The sequence below is a fragment of the Condylura cristata genome, unplaced genomic scaffold (assembly GCF_000260355.1).
Source record: "Condylura cristata isolate star-nosed mole 26May11 unplaced genomic scaffold, ConCri1.0 scaffold00005, whole genome shotgun sequence".
NCBI lineage: Eukaryota > Metazoa > Chordata > Mammalia > Eulipotyphla > Talpidae > Condylura > Condylura cristata.
In genome coordinates this window covers 57,621,639-57,643,102 of record NW_004567106.1, presented here as the reverse complement: position 1 = coordinate 57,643,102, position 21,464 = coordinate 57,621,639, and the positions used below count along the sequence as shown (strand labels likewise).

Here is a 21,464-nt window from a genome sequence, read left to right as displayed (position 1 = left end):
TATTAGGTGGTAACATCTTTGGGAGGTAGAATTAGATGAGAAGCCCACACAAATGAACCAGTACTCCTAAAAGATTCACAAGAAGGCTGCCTCCTCTCTGCTCTCTGTATTGTGGAGATACAAGAATATGAGCTGTCTGTGGTCCAGAAGAGATCTTGAACCTGGATTTGCATCATCAGGAACAGTGAGAAAAAGACCTGTGTTGTTTACAAGTTGCTCAGACTTTGGTATAGCCTGAATTAGGAACGTTTACAGATTCATCATGTCCCCAGTTTGGGAGACCCTGATTCAGGAGGTCTGTTGTAGAACGGAAGCACTGTAATTAATGAGATAACCAAGAATGGGAATAACTGGGATGTAGAGACTAGTTATTTCAGCCTTCTAGAACTAAACTTCCTTGTTATTTGTATTTGTTTACAGGCAACCATCTTGGTCTGTCCACGTCTGTTCAGGTTTTGGTCCTGTCCTGAGAAAGCTCTCAGTCCTAAACTGAGTAGTGTTGGGTATCACATAAGGTCTTTAAAGAAGTGACTGAATCTTTCTGATGGTTTTGATTATTTTTTACTTTGATTTGTATCCTTGGTGGTTGAAACTGTGAGAGAGGAATTTCAGACAGAAACAGCAAGGGCTGCTTTCATAGGTCACTTGATGACATTCTGTACTCAAGCAGTTCTGTCCTAAACACCAGGAGATGAAATGCCATACACAGATAGATCATGAAGCTGAAGTAGGTTGAAAGAGAGATAATGTTCCTTTTGGTACTTAAGCGATGTTCTTTTTAGTGAAACTGATCTTACCTCTCTCTCTTTGTGCTCTTAAACTTGCAAAACCATCATGGAGGTTTTAGGGAATTGATAATTTAATTTCCTAAATGAAAGTGTGTTTTGGACCTATTGAGATTCATATAGAAGCAAACAACATAGAAACATTATAGATAGAAATGTGGACTGATAATTAGGTGACAGAAAATTCTAGAAAATGAATTCTCCAGAAAACTAGGTTCCAAAATGAATTAAATGGATTACTATAGTTTGACCTAAATGTCTTCTAATGCTTTAGAATATATAACCAGCATTTTGGTTTCCAACTTCTATTTCTCCCTTACAGACTTAATAATAGTTAGAGATGCTGAAACTGAATGGATCCTGAGATTGGAGGAAAAGAAAAAAGAAGACTCAGCCTTGGAACATGGAAAGTTAGGTCATCACAAAAGAAAAAAAGTCCCAAAGACATGTTGGAAAGGGAGGAACAGAGTTTGGCACTGTGACAGTCTGCAGAGAATAGAGCACCTCACTATAGCATCCTCAGGAGCAGAGTAAAACAAGTGTAAAAAAATTCCATCATAATTGGATTGCTAAAAATGAATTAATTGACCACTACATTTGCCTTGAAGAAAGTTATTGGTTTTATCAGACTATAAACCTAAATATAAAATAACCACTTCAATTTAATAGGCAAATTCAAAGGAGATGTGCACTAGTGTCAAGGAAAGAGGTGTTTATTTTTTGTTTGTTTGTTTGTTTGTTTTTTGTTTTTCATGTAAAGATTGTTCATTAGCAGCTACTATCAGAATGGGGAAGTTACAAACACTTACTTTTGGTCTCTATATTTTACCAGATGTGCAAGATTTGGGGAACATTTAGAAATGGTAGCAAATTCTCGTTGGTCTCTTTAATCATCACTTGATGTCATTTTTGTAGCTTTCTTCTGGTATGTCCAATAGTCTTATTATGGACATACAGTTTTTCTGGGGATTGAGAGGATATTAAGGCTTTGGGATGGGACACTCCTTGTCTTCCCTACGTGCTCTCACTGAATTTTACTACAAGTCTTGATTTTCTCATTTTCAAAATGAGAATGTTAGCTCATAAATAATTATATATCATCTAATTTTAGCATCCAGTTTATCTTCCTTTTTAATTCTATGTTTCCATTGAAACTTAAATGGCTAGTATCCCTTTAAAGTAATCCTCAGTGCTAATTCTCAAGCTAAGAATGCCTAAATGTACAGTTATTCAGAGTGACATTAATTTTTGAGAGGTCAACAACACATTAAATAGAAAATCTAGATAGAAAACTGATGGCAAACTCGAATGCTGTCCATAATACTGATTGTATGCTTCAAAGTTGCTAATAGATTAAATCTTATAAGTTCTTACTACATGGAAAAAAAAATAGTAACTACATGAAATGATGGATGTGTTAGTTAACGTTATCATGGAAATGACTTCCTGTTATGTGTATATCACATCACCACATTGTATATCTCAATCCTATACCATGTTACATGTCAGTTATGTTTCAGTACAGCTGGAAAATTTTTAAAATTAGATAGAAAATTGAGAAGAAAATAAATTGAATGATTCTTCTAAAGACAGCCAGATTCACTTAAGGAAATATTGTCATTTAATACTTACAATTAAGACTCTTAAATAAAGGACTTTCAAAATAAGACTCGACCAGGGAAGTGGGGGTTGTGGACAAGGCCTTATTTTGGGTCACTAGTTAATTTATGCTTCTGGAACTGAGGCAGATGAAAAGAATGACATGATACACATATTGCTTAAAAGATCAGGTCACTTGCCAAATGTTGTGAAATTACCCAGATATACACTGAACAAGTCTAATAGAACTCAACAAGGTGGAAATAAATATAACGAAACTGTCATTTATTTGTTTCTCTCTTTTCATTACTAGTGAAATATCACCAATTCTTTCCCAATTAAAGTTTCAATATCCAGTTTAAAAGCTTGGCTAGATAAGTATAGGACTAAAAGAATTGGATGTAAGACCAAGAACTTTGTTTGGCTAGGTGTGCCTGGAATGATGAAGGTCTTCACCCTCATGCCATCTTTAGGGAAACTTACCACCGACCACTGATGGTCTGCCTTTTCGCTTGGCAGGGCTTGAGAGAATTGCACGGGATTCATCTTACGAACAGGAGGGGAAGGTCCAGTTTGTCATCGATGCAGTGTATTCCATGGCGTATGCCCTGCACAACATGCACAAGGACCTCTGCCCAGGTTACATCGGCCTTTGCCCGCGGATGACCACCATCGATGGGAAGGAGCTCCTGGGCTATATTCGGGCCGTCAATTTTAATGGTAAGTTACAGTATTTTATTTTGTCTCTCAGTAATTCAGATGTGACAGGGTATGTTTTTTCCCTCTCTATATAGAGGCTACTCAAGCAGAGTGGAAAGCCCAGGATTAGAATCACTGCCCCCCATGTTTTTTATTTTTAAAAGACTTATTTATGTATAGAGAACTGGGGTTCAGGCCAGAGGTGCAGGGGTAGTGAGAGGAGTCACCAGAGACAGAGTGGGGAGCAGAACAGGAAGACTGATGAAGTACACTTTTGAGGGGAACAGAGGGGTGTGGGGGGGTCAGGAGAGGTCTCCCATGCCATGTGGGTCACTTCCCGGGTGGGGATCGAACTCATGCTGCAGTGGCTTTAACTTCTTAGTGCTGTGCTTTTACCCACTGCGCCACCAAGGAGGGCCCCACTTCCCCCTTTTAATCAGAAGTGTGAGTTTTACCACCTGCTCTTAACTTCTAAACATTTTTATTGTGCTACCAGTAATCTATTCTGATAGAAGTAGCAAAAAATAAGCCTCTATCAAAATATTCTACTGAAGAATCAGTCTGTCAGAAAACTTAGCAGGCTTGTTTGGAATCATTGCCAACAGGTTCAATCTCTGAAAATGTTTTGTGTCTGCTCTTACTAGAGAAGGAATGATAAACATTCTATTTTGAAACTGATTTTAAGCTTTTTCAGCAGAAAGATGACTTAAGGAAAGTGGGTGATGTGGCCTTGCTATATATTTGCATTCTGAAAGCATCCTGTGAAGTTTCTGCGTCTTCTCTGTATTTCTATTTCAAAATCATATTTCCTATGATTTTGGTCACTCTGGTGCGGTGAGCTACGCCATATCTGGCAGAATGCCACACAATGGTGACACTTGGATTTGACTACTGTAGAAGCAGAAATGAGACTGCCCTGAGTGTCACTGGGGACTGGCATAGAATGTGCTAAACTCATTGTATTGGGCTGAGAATAACCGAACTGCCTTCTGCAGTGATGGGATTATCAAATACTGCTGCTCTTTCATGAAAGTTGTAATGGTTGCTGCCCATGACTTTGACAATTATTTTCCAATGAAATGATAGAATGCTCTGAGCTGTCTAATTCTTTCTGTTTGGCTGTAATCCACACAATGGACATGCCTCTGAGCCACGCACAGAACTGCACTGTCCATCATAATACACTCCAGCGACCTCAGCTGCCAGCCTTTCTCAAAAAAGCACAAGGTCATCTTCAACTTAGAATTCAAGTGGAAACTTCTTTTGTTTTGTTCAGACAACATAAGAAAATTTGGTTTACATTCAACCAACTATCCTCTTTATTTAACTGAATTTTTGTGAAATATTATATAGCATTAATCCTTTTGTGAAGACTATAAATACTAAGGGGAATTTGAAAAACATTTTCTTGCAGTTATCAAATTGAGTAACAGAGAAGTGTTACAATACAAGGTTATTTATCCTAATGTGAGTTTGGGGAACACTTCACTTATTAAAATTGGTAGGAGGTGGGCAGAGGAATACAAATGGAGGAATATATTTTCTCGATAACCAGATCTCACATACAGAAGATAGGAAAAGCTTTTAAAGAAATACAGAATGCAAATATTTCAAAGTTGACGTGCTAATTTCTCTCTTATCTTATCCATAGATAAAAACCTAACCTTTCCTTGATGACTTCAATTATTATACCATACAGAGAAATAATGATGCTATTAAAGGCTACTTAAAATGCCTTAAATGCCTAATGATTGTTAAGATTATGTGTCTCCAGACACCAATGATTTCTGAGTTCTTCTGTCCACTTTTATAGGTTTCTTTCCCTTTTACATTAGCAGGCTGCTGTTGCTATGATTATTTTTAGGACCTATCTCTTCTGTAACTTTCTTTATTCGATCCACTCTGGATAGACACACACACAATAAGTTTCATTAATTTATTCGAGAGATACTTACTGGGTACATAGAAAATATTAAGCATTGTGACAGGTGCAAAAGGTTAATTACGGGTAATAACAGGGAAAGTAGACTTGAGATTTAGAGTTTCTTGAGGAACTTAGATATTAATCAAATAAATCCACAAAGGTAGAACTGTATAATCTGTATGACTACTGCAAAAGAAAGTGTGTGGGACTGAGTTTATAGCAGGGAAATGACTCTAATCTAGGAGTTATAGATAAAAGGCATCTGAAGGAGCTGAGTGTTGGAGATAGGAGCAGAACAGGGCCATGTAGCTTATGTGAGGTCTTAGGTCGTTCTCAAAATGATGCCTTCATCTTGAAAGCATCAGGAACACACAGGAACATGGGAAGTGTGCCTGATATGAGAGTACGTCTATTCCAGATGAGGGTCATGTTAAGTACATGAACTTTAGAGTAGGACCTTAAGAGAATCCTTTGAGTGCGTGGTCAATCTCATGCTGCTACTAGCTTGAAATGCGCTGGTATCATTGATGACCCAGGACAAAGACCTGAGCAAAAGTATATCATCAGGGAATACACAGTTCTCTTGTTTTTCATATTTATCATTTTTTATTTCATTACTGGCTGACCTATTAGTGTTGGTTATTCATACTCTGACAGTTTATGATAAAAAATACAAAACGTATAGAGCTGTTGAAATAAAAGTACACCATTGAGACCTCTGGGATTAAGAGGTGAGCATGATCCTGGATAAGTTCACTCCCTAGTGCTACCAGCAAGTCCTGTGAGTACCTTGAAAGACCCCTGTAGCTGTCTGGACACACTTCCAGTTCACAAATTTAGATACCCTTTATCTTGCTGGGGCTTTCAGAGACACTGAGAGACACTGAGAGGGAGTTGAGATTTGTGTTCCTTGCTGAAAACCTAATAAATATCTGTTTTGTCTTAATGAAATGCCAGCTGAGTATATGTGCTGGTGATGGCCTGTGGTCTCCCCTGGTCAGACGGCCAATCCATTGTCCAAAGACTGAGGTATGAGGGAGTCATTGGCCACGCCCAGGTTTCTTTAGGACCAGTTTGGAATCTCATGAAGAGTCCAAAATCTAGTTGACTAAATCTAAGAAGCTTACCATGATGGCATAAAAAATTATTGAACAATAAGACTTCTTTTAAACTAATACCAGTTGCCCATGAATAATTTTTACAAGGTAACGGTCAGTTTTTATGGTGTAACCTTTCAGATTTTCAGTTAAAAATCTGTTAAAGTGAACTACATAATATCCTCATTAGTAGTTTTTAAAAATTGACCCACAGAGTGAAATTATTTAATAATGACCATGTAAATATTGGCTAATGTCCGACTTTAAGTATAATTTTGGTGCAGATAAAAGTGTTATACTGACTCTTTCTGGTATTTATGAGATCCTGGGACAAGCTGATTTTTGTAGTCGCTTTGCGTTTGAGATAGTAAAATTATGTCATAAATTTGGAGGGAGCCCCTTCTTTAGTTTGTCATGGTAGGGAGCGAACCAGCCAGAGCAGCTGGGTGCTGCATAGACCACTGGTATAAAATTAAAGAAAATTGTTGGCAACTCAGTCTTGCTGAGATTATAACCTTGTATGTGTGGTACGCCTAATTAAGCAATAGTTTAAAGTTATGCTTGGTTTAAAAGGTCATGTTTCTTCCAGTTTATTGTTTAATTGACAACATAAAGAGCATATAAGAGTACTGAAAGATTAGTTTTATAAATCAGAATTATTCTGTAAAGTAATTATAACAAAACAGTAAGTTGAAAGTGAAATATTTAGTCAAACTGTTAAACTACAAAGTACTACTTGGCATCAAAGATATAAGCAGCAATGGTGGCTTGAATTTAATTTGATTGAATTTAATCAGTCAAATTAATTTTTCTCCTCAGTAGAAAATTCAGCTGAACAATACTCCTAAGCATATCTGGAATTGCTTCTGGTTCTTGACAACATTTCTTTCTTTCTTTCTTTTTTTTAAAGGTTTATTTATTTGTGAATACAGAACTGGGGTACAGGCTAGAGGTCCAGGGGCGGTGAGAAGATTCACCAGAGACAGAGTGGGGAGCAGAACAGGCAGATTGACTGAAATACACTGCTGAGGGGAGCAGAGGGCTGGCCAGGAGAGGCCTGCTAAGCCATGTGGGTCACCTTCAGATCTGGGGATTGAACTCGCCCTGAAGATTTGGCTTGCTTGCAGTACTACACTTTCACCTATCATGCAACTAGGGAGGGCCCCACTGATAACATTTCTTAATTACTCTTCTCTACATGGAGAGCCAAAAAGAAACAAAGATTTGCCTGGTAGAATTATTCTCATTGCTACTATTTGAACAAAATGCTACATCTCTCTATATTTTTTAATCTGAAGTATTATTCGAAGGAAAACAAAGTAGTTCAGATCTTTCAGCATCTTAAACAATGATGTGAAGTCCTTACTTCAGACTGGTCTATAAGGAATAAAATATTAATACTATACATCTGGTTTAGAATCAGATATTTCTCAGTTGTCATGAGAACCTTATTTATCCTAAAGAAAAAGTGTTTGATGGAAATCCAGAGTTCTTTCCCCAGTCTCTACAGTTGAACTCATACCAGGGGCATATGGTCAGGGTCACTTGATTGCAACTGCCTGAAGTATACCTGCGTTAAATAGAAGAATTTATGAACATGTGTCAAGAAACCCCATGGCAGGATATAAAAGGTCCTGTAAGTATCTGACTGTCACAGATGGCATGACTGTTTCTTGGAATCTCTTCTTTTCGGTCACTGTCTTCCTGTGTGTTATGAACCGATGTCAACCTCTCAACCTCCTCTTAATGGAAGGAATATACTAAAATGATCAAATATCTGAAGTCTCATTACATTCCAAATTCTCTCTATATTACTTTAAAGATAAAGGCATATTTTTAAAGCACAGATGCCTACCCTTTCAGTATTCTTACTTTCCTCTTTAAAGTTGTTTGCATTCATTTTTATCTTTCATGAATTGTTCATTTGCTCCACATACATTTTGTTAGAAATCGTTTGAGGCACCTAATAAGAGAGTATTGGGTTAGGCATCCAGAATACAAAGATTCATAAAATGTGGTTCAAATTATTGTCAAATGTCACAGTTTAACAGAGAAGAGACACAAAAAGGTTACCAAGAATAATTCAATTTGATAAGTGATGTGATAGAGGCATGAGCTTGTACAAAAACAATCCAAGTCTCAGGTTAGGAAACTATAAGGTGAGCTCAGAGAATCCAACACATAGTGCAGATGACATTTGATTTCAATTACAAATGGAAAGTGACATTTCCTCAGGTGGACAAGATGGCGGAAAGACAGTGATGGCAGACAAAGCAGGTTAATAGTTGGAAGGGTTGTGCATAACTGAGCATCCACATTCTAGAAATTCAAGTGACAGGGTGCAGTCTGGAGGTGAGGCTGGCCAGATGAGCTTGGATTGCATCCGAAATCTTTGCCAAACTTTGGTATGTGAATGTACCACTGCAGGCTATAGAAAGCACTTTGAACAGAACAGTGAAGTGCTAGGATTTGTGTTTCAGAAAAATAACTGTGGATGTAACATGCAGACTAGAGGGAGCGAGATTAAAGATAGGGCTGACAAGCTAAGAGAGGTACAATCATCCCCATGAGAGAACAGTGTTGAAATAGGAAATGAAAGTTCAAATAGATTAGAAAGGGAAGAAGGGAGAAAGGGGAAAAGGAAGGGAAGAATGCAGTCCTTTGAATGTTCACTCTTCTCTGCACTGAGCTTCGACTAGAAACCAGTAGCTTGGGATAAATAACTTTCCCAAATAATCTGCAACAATTCCATTTTAGTGTCCAGTCAGTATTTTAATGTATATACTATTGATGAAATTTCCTTGATGCGAATTTATATTTTAGTCATTTCTACAAGTAGAAATCAAACAGTAAAATGTCAATGTGGAAAGATTGACATAAAATATCATCTCTAGAAGTTATGATGCAGGGGCCCTCCCTGGTGGTGCAATGGGTTAGGACGCAGCATTGCAAGCTAGCCACAAACACTTCAGTTTGAGTTAGAGGTGATCCACATGGCACAGCAGACCTCTCCTGACCCATCGATGCTCCCCTCATCAGTGTACTTCGTTGTTCTGCCTGTTCCATCCCACACTTTGTCTCTGGTGAATCCTTTCACTACCTCCTGCACCTCTGGCTTGTATCCCAGTTCTGTATGAATAAATAAATAAATCTTTTTTTGAAAGAAGTTATGATGCATTATTTCCTTATGATTAAATATCAATTATTTAGTAAATAGAGACACAATAAGGTCAAAGATGATGAAATGATTTCATACTGATCTTAAATATCCCTTTTCACCAATATCTCAATTGTAAAACTGAAAAAGTCATTGTTAAAAAGTTGCAAGTGGGCCCTCCCTGGTGGTACAATGGTAAGAATGCAGCACAGCAACCTAGCTGCAGCTGCTTCAGTACACGTCAATCCCTGGCCCCAAAGGTGATCCGCATGGCACCCCAGACCTCTCCTGTCTCGCTTGCCTGCTGCTCCCCTCAGCAGTGTACTTCCTTGATCTGCCTGTTCTGCTCCCCATTCTTTCTCTGGTGAATCTTCTCACTGCCTCTGCACCTCTGGCCTGTACCCCTGTTCGGTATGAATAAATAAATAAATATTTAAAAAAAATTTGCAGTACCCTATATAACTTATTCTTGAAACTAAAGATGTGCATGTAGTAATTTCTGAAAATATTTATACATTAAAAAATGAGTGGCATATATAGCAATATTGAATATGTAGAGATGAATAAACAGGTTGATTTGAAATTAGGTAATTTTTCAGTTTCTGATTAAGGGAAATTTAGGCTGGTTATAAAATATTAATTTTACAAATTGTCATCATGAAATTTAGCAGTGGAGTTGCATCTGTCTCTATTTTCTGAGCAAGGTGATAAACTAGGTTTCTTAAGCCTAATTTCTTTTAATATTGTGAAAACAACATTTATTAATTTCTCATTTCCTTCCATGATATATAAAGATTTATAAGTTGGCTATGATGGAGGTGACATCAAATAAAAGCTTAAAGCAAATCAGGGATGTTCCCCTAGTTATTGGTAGGGTCTTGCTCAGTGTCACCCGCTGAGATTGGTTTTTATTTGTTCTTTATTCTTGTAATTCCTGAACTTTGTTATCATGTGGCAAAAGATTAGGGGTAAGTGACAAATAAATCCCAGAACTATGGAACTCATGGGCTCTGTAGTTGAGTGAGAAGGCTTGACCTTCGGTCAGAACAGGAAGGCAGCATGAGTTTTGAGTGAAGGAGGAGGAAACAGATAAGGAACAGAAAAGAGCTGAGGTGAGCAGTTGTTGAGGTTTTCACTGAGTGATTGTATTTTTCACAGTGTTCAAAGGCCTATGTGGAATTTGAGTCCAGTTTCACCTCTTATTAGTTATCCATTACAAAATGGGTGTGCTAGTCGGATATACACTTGAGGTGAGGTTTCCTGTGATCAAAATGTGAGGTGGTAATACATAAGAAGTACTTGCTGAGAGGTGATATACCATAGGACATGTGGGAAATATATTATCAGTAGAAATATAATGCAGGGGACCTCCCTGTTGGTGCAGGGAGTAAAGGCTCAGTGCTACCAAGCTCTTGCCAGTCACTGCAGCATGAATTTGACCCTGGCCAGGGAGCTGACCCACATGGTGCAGCAGACCTCTCCTTTCTTGCCCGCTGCTCCCCTCAGTAGTGTATTTCAGTTAATTTGTCTGTTCTGTTTCCCACTGTGTCTGGTGAATCTTCCTACCCCTTGAAACTCCAGTCTGCACCCCAGTTCTTGTATGCATAAGTAAATAAAATAAATTTAAAAAAATGTAATGCAGCTAGTACTTGAATCATTTATAAAGATGATGTAATGGGTGGGTTGAGACCAAGGACTTGAAACCTTTTATAGAGACATGGAATTAGGAATCATTTGATACATGTAGGATCATTTGTGGGAATGACAAAGTAGAAGTTGGAAAGGATGTATTTATTGGTCATAGGTAGCATCAATCTACAAGGTTTCTCAGCAATGTCAGTGTCATTTTTTTTTTTTTCTGTAGAGAGACAAAAATGTGAATCCACAGCATTCTCAAAGTAATGTGAAAGTGTTTTACTGTTGCTGTGGGCATCTGATGAGTTTAGAGTAGATTAAATGGGGTTCATTCTTTTATTTCTTCAAAAAAATGTACCTTTTAAATGAAGAAAAGTATTTAATGAAATAGTTCCTATGTTATTAGGGATAATTATATTCTAGTGATATTTCACTTCAGAAAGAATCTATCTGAAAATTATAATGGAGATTTGATTATTTTTCTCTTTAAGGTTATTAACTCTTATAATTACACTAAAGTTTAATCAAGAAGTTAGTTTAAAAGTGAAGGATAGGAACAAGAAAATTCTTTTTAATTTAGGCACCTAATTGTTACACTTTTGGGATTTTGGTTTTCTCAGTCCTTTGTGTTCAAAAACCATGACTGTAAAATAACTTTTCTTCGGAACTATGTAAACACTTTTGTTCTGTAATAAACTAAAGCAACAATTACCAAGTCCCATTTTTCTTTCATTAGGGGTATATTTGTGGCATTTCATACACATTCAAATAACAAACATTTATTGAGTGTCTGTTATGTGCCTAAACTATTGGTGTTTTATTTCTCCCATTTCTCACTTATTTTTCTTACTTCATTTTCCGTTATCTCTCTCTCTCTCTCTCTTTTTTTTTTTTTTAAGATTTATTTATTCGTACAGAACAGGCCAGAGATGCGGAGGTGAGAGGATTCACCAGAGACAGGGTGGGGAGCAGAACAGGCAGATCGATGAGGTACACTGCTGAGGGGAGCAACTGGCGAGACAGGAGAGGTCTGCTGCACAATATGGTCACCTCTGGGGCAGGCGGGGATAGAACTCATCCGGAAGTGGCTTAAGCTTCTTTGTGCTGTGCTTTAACCTGCTGTGCCACCAGGGAGGGCCGATTTTCCCTTATCTCTTAAAGCTCTTTGCCTTCTTTTCTTTTGGCATTTCTTTATTTGCTCCTGGGATCATGTAGTAATCAAGATAGAAGCATTTGCTCTTGGGATCATGTAGTAATCAAGATAGTAGCATAGGATTAAGAGAAGAACTATTGAGTTGAGACTTTGATATTAATAAGTTATTAAGATTGATGTTCATCAAAAGATGACCTTAATTTCCAGCTCTTCAGATAGATTGTGAAGAGATCTTGGAAGAGTCTCTTAAATTTTATGTGCTTCCACATTTTCATCTTTGGGTGGAACAATAGTTATATCTACTTGTGGTGTCTCCTGAGCATTTCATGGCACTATTCATTCTTAAGTCTTAGCTAAATGCTTGATACTGAATAATCAAAAAATAGGAACTATTTTTTTTCTTCTACTTCCTGACAAAAATAAAGCCTTTGTGTTCACTGAATTTCATAAGTGCGTAAACATTCCTCCAATACATACCTATTCACTTATATCCCCTTACACACCTTTGATTTTAAAACACCTGATAAATCTCATAATTAGTAATACCAAGTAGTCTGAAATCAATTAATGTCTTTATTTGTTTGAGTTTCTATTATCAAGGTCAATTAGGCTCTTTAGGTTACTTTTCCTCTATTTTCTTTCAGTCACCCTCGGAACCTTTCAAATTTTATTTGCACCTTAGGTGAGATGTGGGAATAAGAGGACAGAAAGGCCACACTATTCTATTTTCTTTAGAGAAAAATGACCCAATTGGCAAAGAGGTGGAAGCTCTTGTTGAGATTACTCAGGGGTGTGTGGTAATAGTACACCTCCTTTTTTTTTTTAAGATTTATTTATTTGTGCATACAGAACTGGGGTGCAGATCAGAGGCTCAGGGGCGGCAAGAGGCTTCACCAGAGACAGAGTGGGGAGCAGAACAGACAGATCATGAAGTACACTGTTGAGGGGAGCAGCGAGCAGCGGGCGGGTCAGGAGAGGTCTGCCACGCCATGTGGTCACCTCCGGGGCAGGTGGGAATCGAACTCATGCAGAAGTGGCTTTAGATTCTCAGTGCTGTGCTTTAACCCGCTGCGCCACCAGGGAGGGCCACACCTCCTATTTTAAGGGACTCTTCTGAAGCTCACTTACATATAAGTCACAAAACGTCATTTAGGACTTGTGCAAAGGACTAGCTAGAGATCACTGATCACACCCCACTCAGCTTGAGAAAATCATTGTGGCAGTCCACATCCCAATCTATTCCTGTGCCTATAGAACATAGAAGTGTGGACTCCACATGCCACGATGAGTTAAAAATCATAACCACTACTTATTTCTTTTTCTTTTTTTTTTAAAGACTTATTTATTTATTCATACAGAACTGGGGTACAGGCCAGAGATGTGGAGGGTGAGAGGATTCACCAGGGACAGTGTGGGGAGCAGAATAGGCAGATTGACAAAGTACACTTGCTGAGGGGAGCAGCGGGCGGGTGAGGAGAGGTCTGCCGCGCCATGTGGATCACCTCCGGGGCAGGCGGGGATCGAACTCATGCAGAAGTGGCTTAAGCTTCTTAGTGCAGTGCTTTTACCCACTGTGCCACCAGGGAGGGCCCGCCACTACTTATTTCTTATATAACAATTTTTAGAGATTGATTTATTTATACATAAGAACTGGGGTACAGGCCAGAGGTGTGGGGGTAAGAGAATTGAGTGGAGACAGAGTGGGGAGCAGAACAGGTGGATCTATTGAAATACACTACTAAGGGGAGACAGGAGAGGTCTGCTGTACCATGTGGGTGAGCTGCTTGGCTGGGGACTGAACTCATGCTGTGGTGACTGGAGATAGCTTCATAGTGCTGCGCTTAACCAGTTGTGCCACCAGGGAGGGCCAACTACTACGTCTTTTAAAAGTAATTCAATAGGAAAGAAATTACACATGTTGATAGGTCAAACAGACATAGCATAAGTTTTCCAGAAAGACATTCATTAATTCCTAACTTTTTTTTTTTAAAGATTTATTTATTTGTGAATACAGAACTGGGGTGCAGGCCAGAGGAGCAGGGGCGGTGAGAGGCTTCATCAGAGACAGAGTGGGGAGCAGGACAGGCAGATCAACGAAGTACACTGCTGAGGGAGGTAGCGGGCAGACCAGGAGATGTCTGCCATGCCATGTGGTCACCTCCGGGGCAGGCGGAGATCAAATTCATGCTGAAGTGGCTTTAGCTTCCTAGTGCTGTGCTTTAACCCACTGCCACCAGGGAGGGCCCCCTAACTTACTCTTAATCTTATTTAAAGATATCCAACTTTTTTCATGTTTTTCTATGCTATCTCTCTCTCTCTCTCTTTTAACAGATGTTTTTATACTTTTTATTAACTAACGGGTAGCCCTGAAAAATTCTAACCTGTTCAGCCATACATCCAATAGGCCATCTCTCATTCTTCGAAGCTCTCTTATTTCCTTTTTGCTTTTCTCTATCCATACTTAAACCACAGACCACGGAAAAATTAGTATACTCTCACCTCTGTCTTTTCTTTGCTTCAATCAAAATAATGAAGAATCATGTACACTGCCTCTTTTGCTTTTAAAACAGTGTATTATACATACAGAAATATAAATTAACAGTAATACCTAAATGGTACCAGGATACCCAACCAAACTGACCATTCCTCAGAATCTTCCTGGGCTTTCATTTAGTCATTACTAAGTCTTTCTAGAAAGTCACTTTTCTGATTTCTAGCAGCATATAGACTATTGTGCTCACATGAATGAAATGACATAATCTGTACTCTTTTATGCCTGGCTTCATTTCACTGCAATTTTTGATAAAGAGGAAGTAAAGCATATTCCCACTATTATCTCTCTCTATTAACATCAGATTCAATTATTCAAATTACTTTGTTAGGTATTCAGCATTTAATTTTTAAAACTCAATAGATTATTTTATGAAATAATAACATTTAATATCTATTAATGAGGTTTAAAATGTATGAAAAATTAAAATTTTAATATAATACTGACAATTTCTTAGAAAGTGGTAAAGAAAATATTACCTCTAACAATGTTCTCATCTTGGTAATGCTCCCACCATTTTATAAAATAATATAGATTATTTTTAGAGCAGTTTTAGGTTCAAATAAAAGCTGAGTGGAAAGTACAGAGTTTTCATATATCTCCTGCCCTCACAACACAAACTTTTCTAGTATCAACATCCCAAATCAAAGTGTTAAATTGGTTATTGTTGATGAACTACAGTGACACATCATTATTATCCAAAGTCCAAAGTTTACACTAGGATTTATTCTTGACGTGCCTTCTGTGGGCCTCGACAAATAGATAACATATTTCCACCAATGCAATATACGGGGTAGTTTCAATGTCCTGAAAACCCCATGTTTTGCCTTCTTTTCCGGAGTCAGTGGTTAATTCCTTTTAATGTTGAGTAAATATTAGGCTATGCACAATTACTGCAATGTGTTTATCCATTCATCACTGGTTACTTCCAAGTTTTGGTCATTAATAATAAAGCTACTGTAAACATCTCCTGTAGGTTTTGTGTTGACATACATGATTAACTATTTGGGGTAAATACAAGGAAGCCAATTGCTGGAAAACACAGTGAGAACATTTAACTTGTAAGAAGTTGCCAAAACTCTTCTAAACTGTGCCATTTTGAAATCCTGTCAGCGATGAATGGGAATTCTGTTCCACATCCTTGACAACATGAAATAGCATCATTGTTTTGGGATTCTGACTGTCCTAATATGTGTGTGATGGTGTTAATTTGAAATTCCCAGGTGAAATGACATGTTGAGTAACTTTTCACAGGGTTATTTTCCATATGTCAATCTTCATTGTTGAGGTGTCTGTTCATGCCTTTTACCCATTTTTCAATTGGCCTAACTCAATTTCCTATTTTTGAGTTTAACTGCTTTTTGTAGATTTTGAATAATGGTCCTTTATTGGATATGTATTTTGCTAATATTTTTTCAAATGCTTATCTTCTCATTTCTTGCCATTGTTTTGCTTTTAGTTACTTTTTATCACAGCTATATGGCCTGTGTCCAGATTAACTTTTTTTCCACATAGATTGCTCTAGCACCCTTTGTTGAGAAAGATTTTCGAGAAGATTTATAATATTAAAAAATATTCTGAGTATTGACATTGGTCAAACTTGAGTTTTAAAAATACAATAAAAAAAAACCTAAGAAAATGGCAATTATAAAACATTTTTTGGTGTCTCTCCTCAAGAAATTTTGATCACTTAATTGTAAAACTGTCATTACAGATAGCCACACTGTAACTGTGTATGTTGTTGTTGTGAGTGCTTATGTGATTGTTAGGGCTGAAGGGTGTGATCCTTTACCTCTAAGCCATCTAGTGTTGTAAGCCAGTGTTAACTCAATAAACTAGAACAGAATAAAATTAACAGGAAAATAAGAAATAAAGTTAATCAGGTTGACTTGAGAAACTACTTAGTGAAAATGTTGCTACTAGGAATTATATACTGGCCAGATGTTGGGCAGTTGATTAATGCCTGCAAACTTTAAATATGACACCTGACATGGATTTCATCTTCCAGGAAACAGTATTGCAATGTGTCCACTTTAGTTAACATTGTGCGGGGAAAAATACTCCTAACTGCCTAATTCCATCACTCTCAGTCCTAGGCATGGAAAGAAAAAGAAATTATTCTCTTTCATTTAGTTCTCTAAGATAAGGTCCAGATATCCAAAGTATCACAGTAGGGGTTAGTATTTTTTTCCCTCTTTGGTATGAAATACCTTTATTTTTACCAGGGAAGAAAACACACTTGCTTTCCTTTACTTAGCTATTAATGATAACATGTCAGAGGTGTCACCCATTCTAGGTCTTATAAATTTTAGAGAGCTAAGGAGGCATTTGAGTAAACTTCAGTGTTCTTGATTATACTCATTACCAGAAATTAGATGCTCTCTGATTTTTCTAATTCCATTTTATCTTTTGAAATGATACTAATGTTCCAGGGTAACATTTCAGGACACTTTTTTTTTTCCCCAGGAACTATTTAGATAAATATTAGTTGAGTGTATCTTTCTGGTTGTAGACATGCTTCAGTTAAAACCTAGAAGAAAATTGTTATTATTTTATAGACAGATGCTACTTTGGGTTGAGGGAGAGAAGTGGCTTTTTTTCCACTACTGGTAAAAGCTGTAACTAACCCTTAAATTGTGTGAGAAAAATTTTCTTGTTCCTGAACTTGGTCTCTGCATAGGCACAAACTATCAGTAATATTAAAAATAATGACTTGTTGCAATGATGCAGAATACTTCTTTTTACACTTTTACAGGTTATATTTTCATCAGTTTAAACCATCTGAGCGTTCCAAGTGGCTGCAGATGAAAAATTTAAATACTGCTTTGAACAATTATATACTAGTATATGAATAAACAAATACCATCTCATGTTGTATTTTTTTAAGCATTACATGAAGTCATCTTGTGAGTTTTGAGCATGATAGCAAGGTGCTTTAATGGTATTGAAGCAGAAAATAACCACTTTATAAATTTTCTAGCAACCCCCATGCACAAAAATGTTATGAAAACAAAATAACACATTTAGCAAACTCAAGGATGGTTTCAGCTCAATAGCTTTAAGTCTTGCGACAGCTCTAACTAGAATTTCTAATGGAAGGTGCTTGTAAGTTTACAATGAACTGTGTGTGTGTCTACTATACACACACATATCTCTATAGAAATGGGGGAGTGAGTAAAAATTATTATAAGTAAAAAGACAGAATATATTTCATCGCCATTGTCAAGGTAAATTTTCTAACTTCATAGAGATTGGGTAAAGGTAGAATTTTTGAATTGCTTCTTGTCTTGAACAGGGACTCAGATATATCAAGTGACATTTGAGCTTGTGTTAACTTTGGCTGGTATTAACAGAAAATGTTTCCAAGCCTGTTTACTACTACATACATTATTACTATTATTATAATTTTAATCTTAAGAATTGGACAACAGCAAGAATCAGAAATGTTCAAGGTATTGTGAACTACATCCATCTTCTTCACTATATTAATTTATATTCTTCTTTTGGGTAGAAGAACTGGGCTGAAGTCTAGAGATGTGGGATGGGGCAGGTGAGATGATTCACCAGAGACAGAGTAGGGAGCAGAACAGATGGAGCTACTGAAATACACTGCTGAGGGGAGCAGCTGGTGAGGCAGGAGAGATCTGCTGTGCCATGTGGGTCAAACTCAAGCTATAGAATGGATAGTACTGAGAAATAATGCCAAGGTCACCAGGGAGGCCCATTTTTCAGTACATTTTGAAGCATCAACATTTAGGCATGATGTGGTTGAAGATTACTGTAGTGGATCATTTTTATAATTTAGCAATATGTTCGGAAGGTTTTAGCTGCTTCATTCTGAATGGTGTGTATTCCAATTTAAGTCATCTGTGGACCCTCTTGAAACACAGAGTCTATGTTTAGAGATTAAACCTAACATAAAAAGTTAACCCTGCACATTTCAAGAGTACTGTGAAATAATATCTGGTTAGTTTATTCATCTTTATCATTTGTTTTGTATTAGAAATAAAATATTAAGTTAGTTGCTATTATCTAGTGATAGGTTTCTAAGATTTTAAATACTTCTTTTTATGAATAAGGGACTATGTGTATGTAATCACTGTAACTAATTTTTTTCATAGTGTCTTGGCAAAAACCAATGATGTGATAAACAAATAAATTTGATTAATTCAAATGTAGGTTCAGATCATTTGAAATGTAGAGTAGGAGGGATCAAATACAATAAGCCATATGTTGTTAAGAAACCAATATTTAATTGCTTAAAACTTTCAATATTCTATTAGGATTTGCATTATCAATTATCTCTCAGTATTTGAGGTGAAATCTTGTCACGGTTTTTATTCAAACAATGTATATGTGTAAAGACAATAAACCCCTAAAAATAATTCCTCAGGGTCTCTTATTTTGTATTGCAGTGAAAAATTCCTTTTGATGATAAATTTTATTTATTTATTATTATTTTTATTGAGGTAATGTTGGCTTAAAGCACTATATGATTTTGAAGTACTAATTGACACCTCTTTAGATGCGTCACCAGATAACATTCACCACCAAAGCAACTAGAGTCCTTATTCATAGTCAATTAATTTATCTGGAATTTAAACTAAATGATTAAGGATAACAACTAAAAATAAATAAACCATACAAAAATTAGGAGAGGATGACTTTTCTGTTGACATTTGATGATATAGTTAAGAGCAGTTCCTGGATTTATACTTTCAGTTTGCTTCTTTATTCATTTGTGTTGTTTTTATTCCTTTTGGAATTTACAGTGTAATAGACAAGTCTGATACAAGTACTAAGGTTTATTGAGTTCCTGTGATGTGGCAAGTATATCTCGAAGCACTGTTTTTGTAATATCTCATTTAATCCTCAATATAATCTGGTGAAGTTGGAGTAGACTTTTTCCTAGTTCCTAATTCTGCAGATGAGGAAGCCGTGGACATCCTTATTTCCAGGAGAGAGCCAAGACTGAACCCTTTAAAGACGTATTTACTATATTCTTAATTACTGTGGTGATTATGCTAATTGCTGCAGTAATTAAGGTATTCCACCTCTAATGATAACTGCTATTGTAGAAGCACAGGAAAACTAGTTAGTGAAAAAAAACATGTGTCTAAAAGCAAAAACAAAGAACCTTTATATTTTCTACAGTTCACAGGCAGTCAGGGAGTCAGATTTTTCTCTCTGATGACACAGATAAGGTGAAACAAGCGCGCAGTAAAACCCTAAAACAGTTGCCTCCAAGAGTTTGAAGACAATGGCTAAAATAAATATGCAATTAAAATAAATCTTTTGAAAGTCCATTTACAGTCTTGAGTCCAGAACTTTCCTCAGGCTGAGGAGTAGGCATTAATGTTTTACTGGCCTGATATTTTTTTTCCTTAAAGAATTTCATTGTAGTAAAATATATGAATTTTAAGTGTATAACTTGGTGTGTTTTCTTAAATATACTCATTTGTGTTACCACTACCACAGTTGTGTTATAGAACATCATTCCAAGGGTTCCCTTCTTCCTGAGTTCCTTCCCAATGTTCCCAGTCTCTGGGAAACAAGGAACTGCTCTCTGTCAGTATATTTTTTATTTATTGTAAGAAATTACTCTGAATGGCTTTGTACATCTGCAGTTTTGTGTCTTGTTTTTGCACTTAGCATAAAGCTTTTGAAATTCACACATGTCATGAACTGTCAGTAGCTCATCGCCTCTTTTTTGACACTGGCTAGTTCACAATTTACTTATCCATTTGCCAGTTTAGCTAAAGACTCTTGGATTGTTTCCAGCATCTTCTATAATGAGTAAAACTTCTGTGAACAGGCACGGCAACTCTTTGTGAGGACGTGTATGTTTTGTTTCTTGGGTAAATTCTTGAGAGTAGAATTGCTGGACTGTATGGTAAAATTGTTTGATTTCATAAGAAACTGCCAAACTATGTTCTAGAATAATACCATTTTCCATCTGGAAGGAGTAGTGTATGACAGTTCACTTGATCCAGTCCCCTCTCACTTCTAATTGTCACTCATTTTGATTTTAGCTATCCCAGTGCGTGTATAGCGATGTCTCTTTCTGGCTGTAATTTGTATTTCTCTGATCACTGATCATCTTGTGTATCTTTCTACATATTCTAGATTTTTTATTATCTCTTGAAACCTTTTGTTTATTTTAACAATCTGAATTATTTGATTTTTTATGATTGAGTTGTAAACATTCTTCATTCTAGAAATAAGTCCTTTATAATATATATCATAGATATACTATAGAATTTATGGCATATGGAATATATAAAATATTTAAACATGTGTACATTTCATATGAATATTTATTCTTTTCATTTTCTTAATGATGTCCTTTAACAAACAGTTTAAATTTTGATGCAGGCCAATTTATTAACATTTTCTTCTGTGAACCTAATTACTTCTGTCTTAGCTAAGCATTTTATGTCTAATTTAAGATTACAAAAAATTTCCCTGAATTTCTATAGTTTTACCTCTTAGTGCTTAAATCTATGATCCATAAAAATATAAGTTTATATATGGTGTAAAGTAAGGGAAATTGTTAATTTTTAAAATATGGATACCAGATTGTTCCACCACCATTTTTTTTAACATAAGTTTATTTTTACATCATTTTGCACATTTTTTTTCCCCATCACGATTGTAATCCCCGCAGGTTTCCCATCACCAAATCACCCGTGTGCCATCACCATAATCCCGTGCATTTCTCTTCCCCTCCCCCCCCCCCGTTTTTGATCCCATTCCCCACTCCGCCCCCACAAAATGTCTCTGGTATATGGTTGTTCATTATTCTTGTTTTTTTATTACAAAAGTTTATTTTTACATCATTTTGTACATTTTTTTTTCCATCTC

At 36.6% G+C, this 21,464-nt stretch overlaps 1 protein-coding gene across 3 annotated transcripts in view; it reads left to right on the top strand.

Annotated features, from left to right (window-relative positions):
* GRM8 (glutamate receptor, metabotropic 8) overlaps window positions 1-21,464 on the top strand; it is a 697,091-nt gene that overhangs the window by 425,841 nt on the left and 249,786 nt on the right. For all 3 annotated transcript variants that reach the window (XM_004676994.2, XM_004676995.1, XM_012721074.1), the window contains exon 7: window positions 2,904-3,104. In XM_004676994.2, coding sequence (XP_004677051.1) covers window positions 2,904-3,104 — 201 coding nt within the window. The remainder of the gene's footprint in view (window positions 1-2,903; window positions 3,105-21,464) is intronic.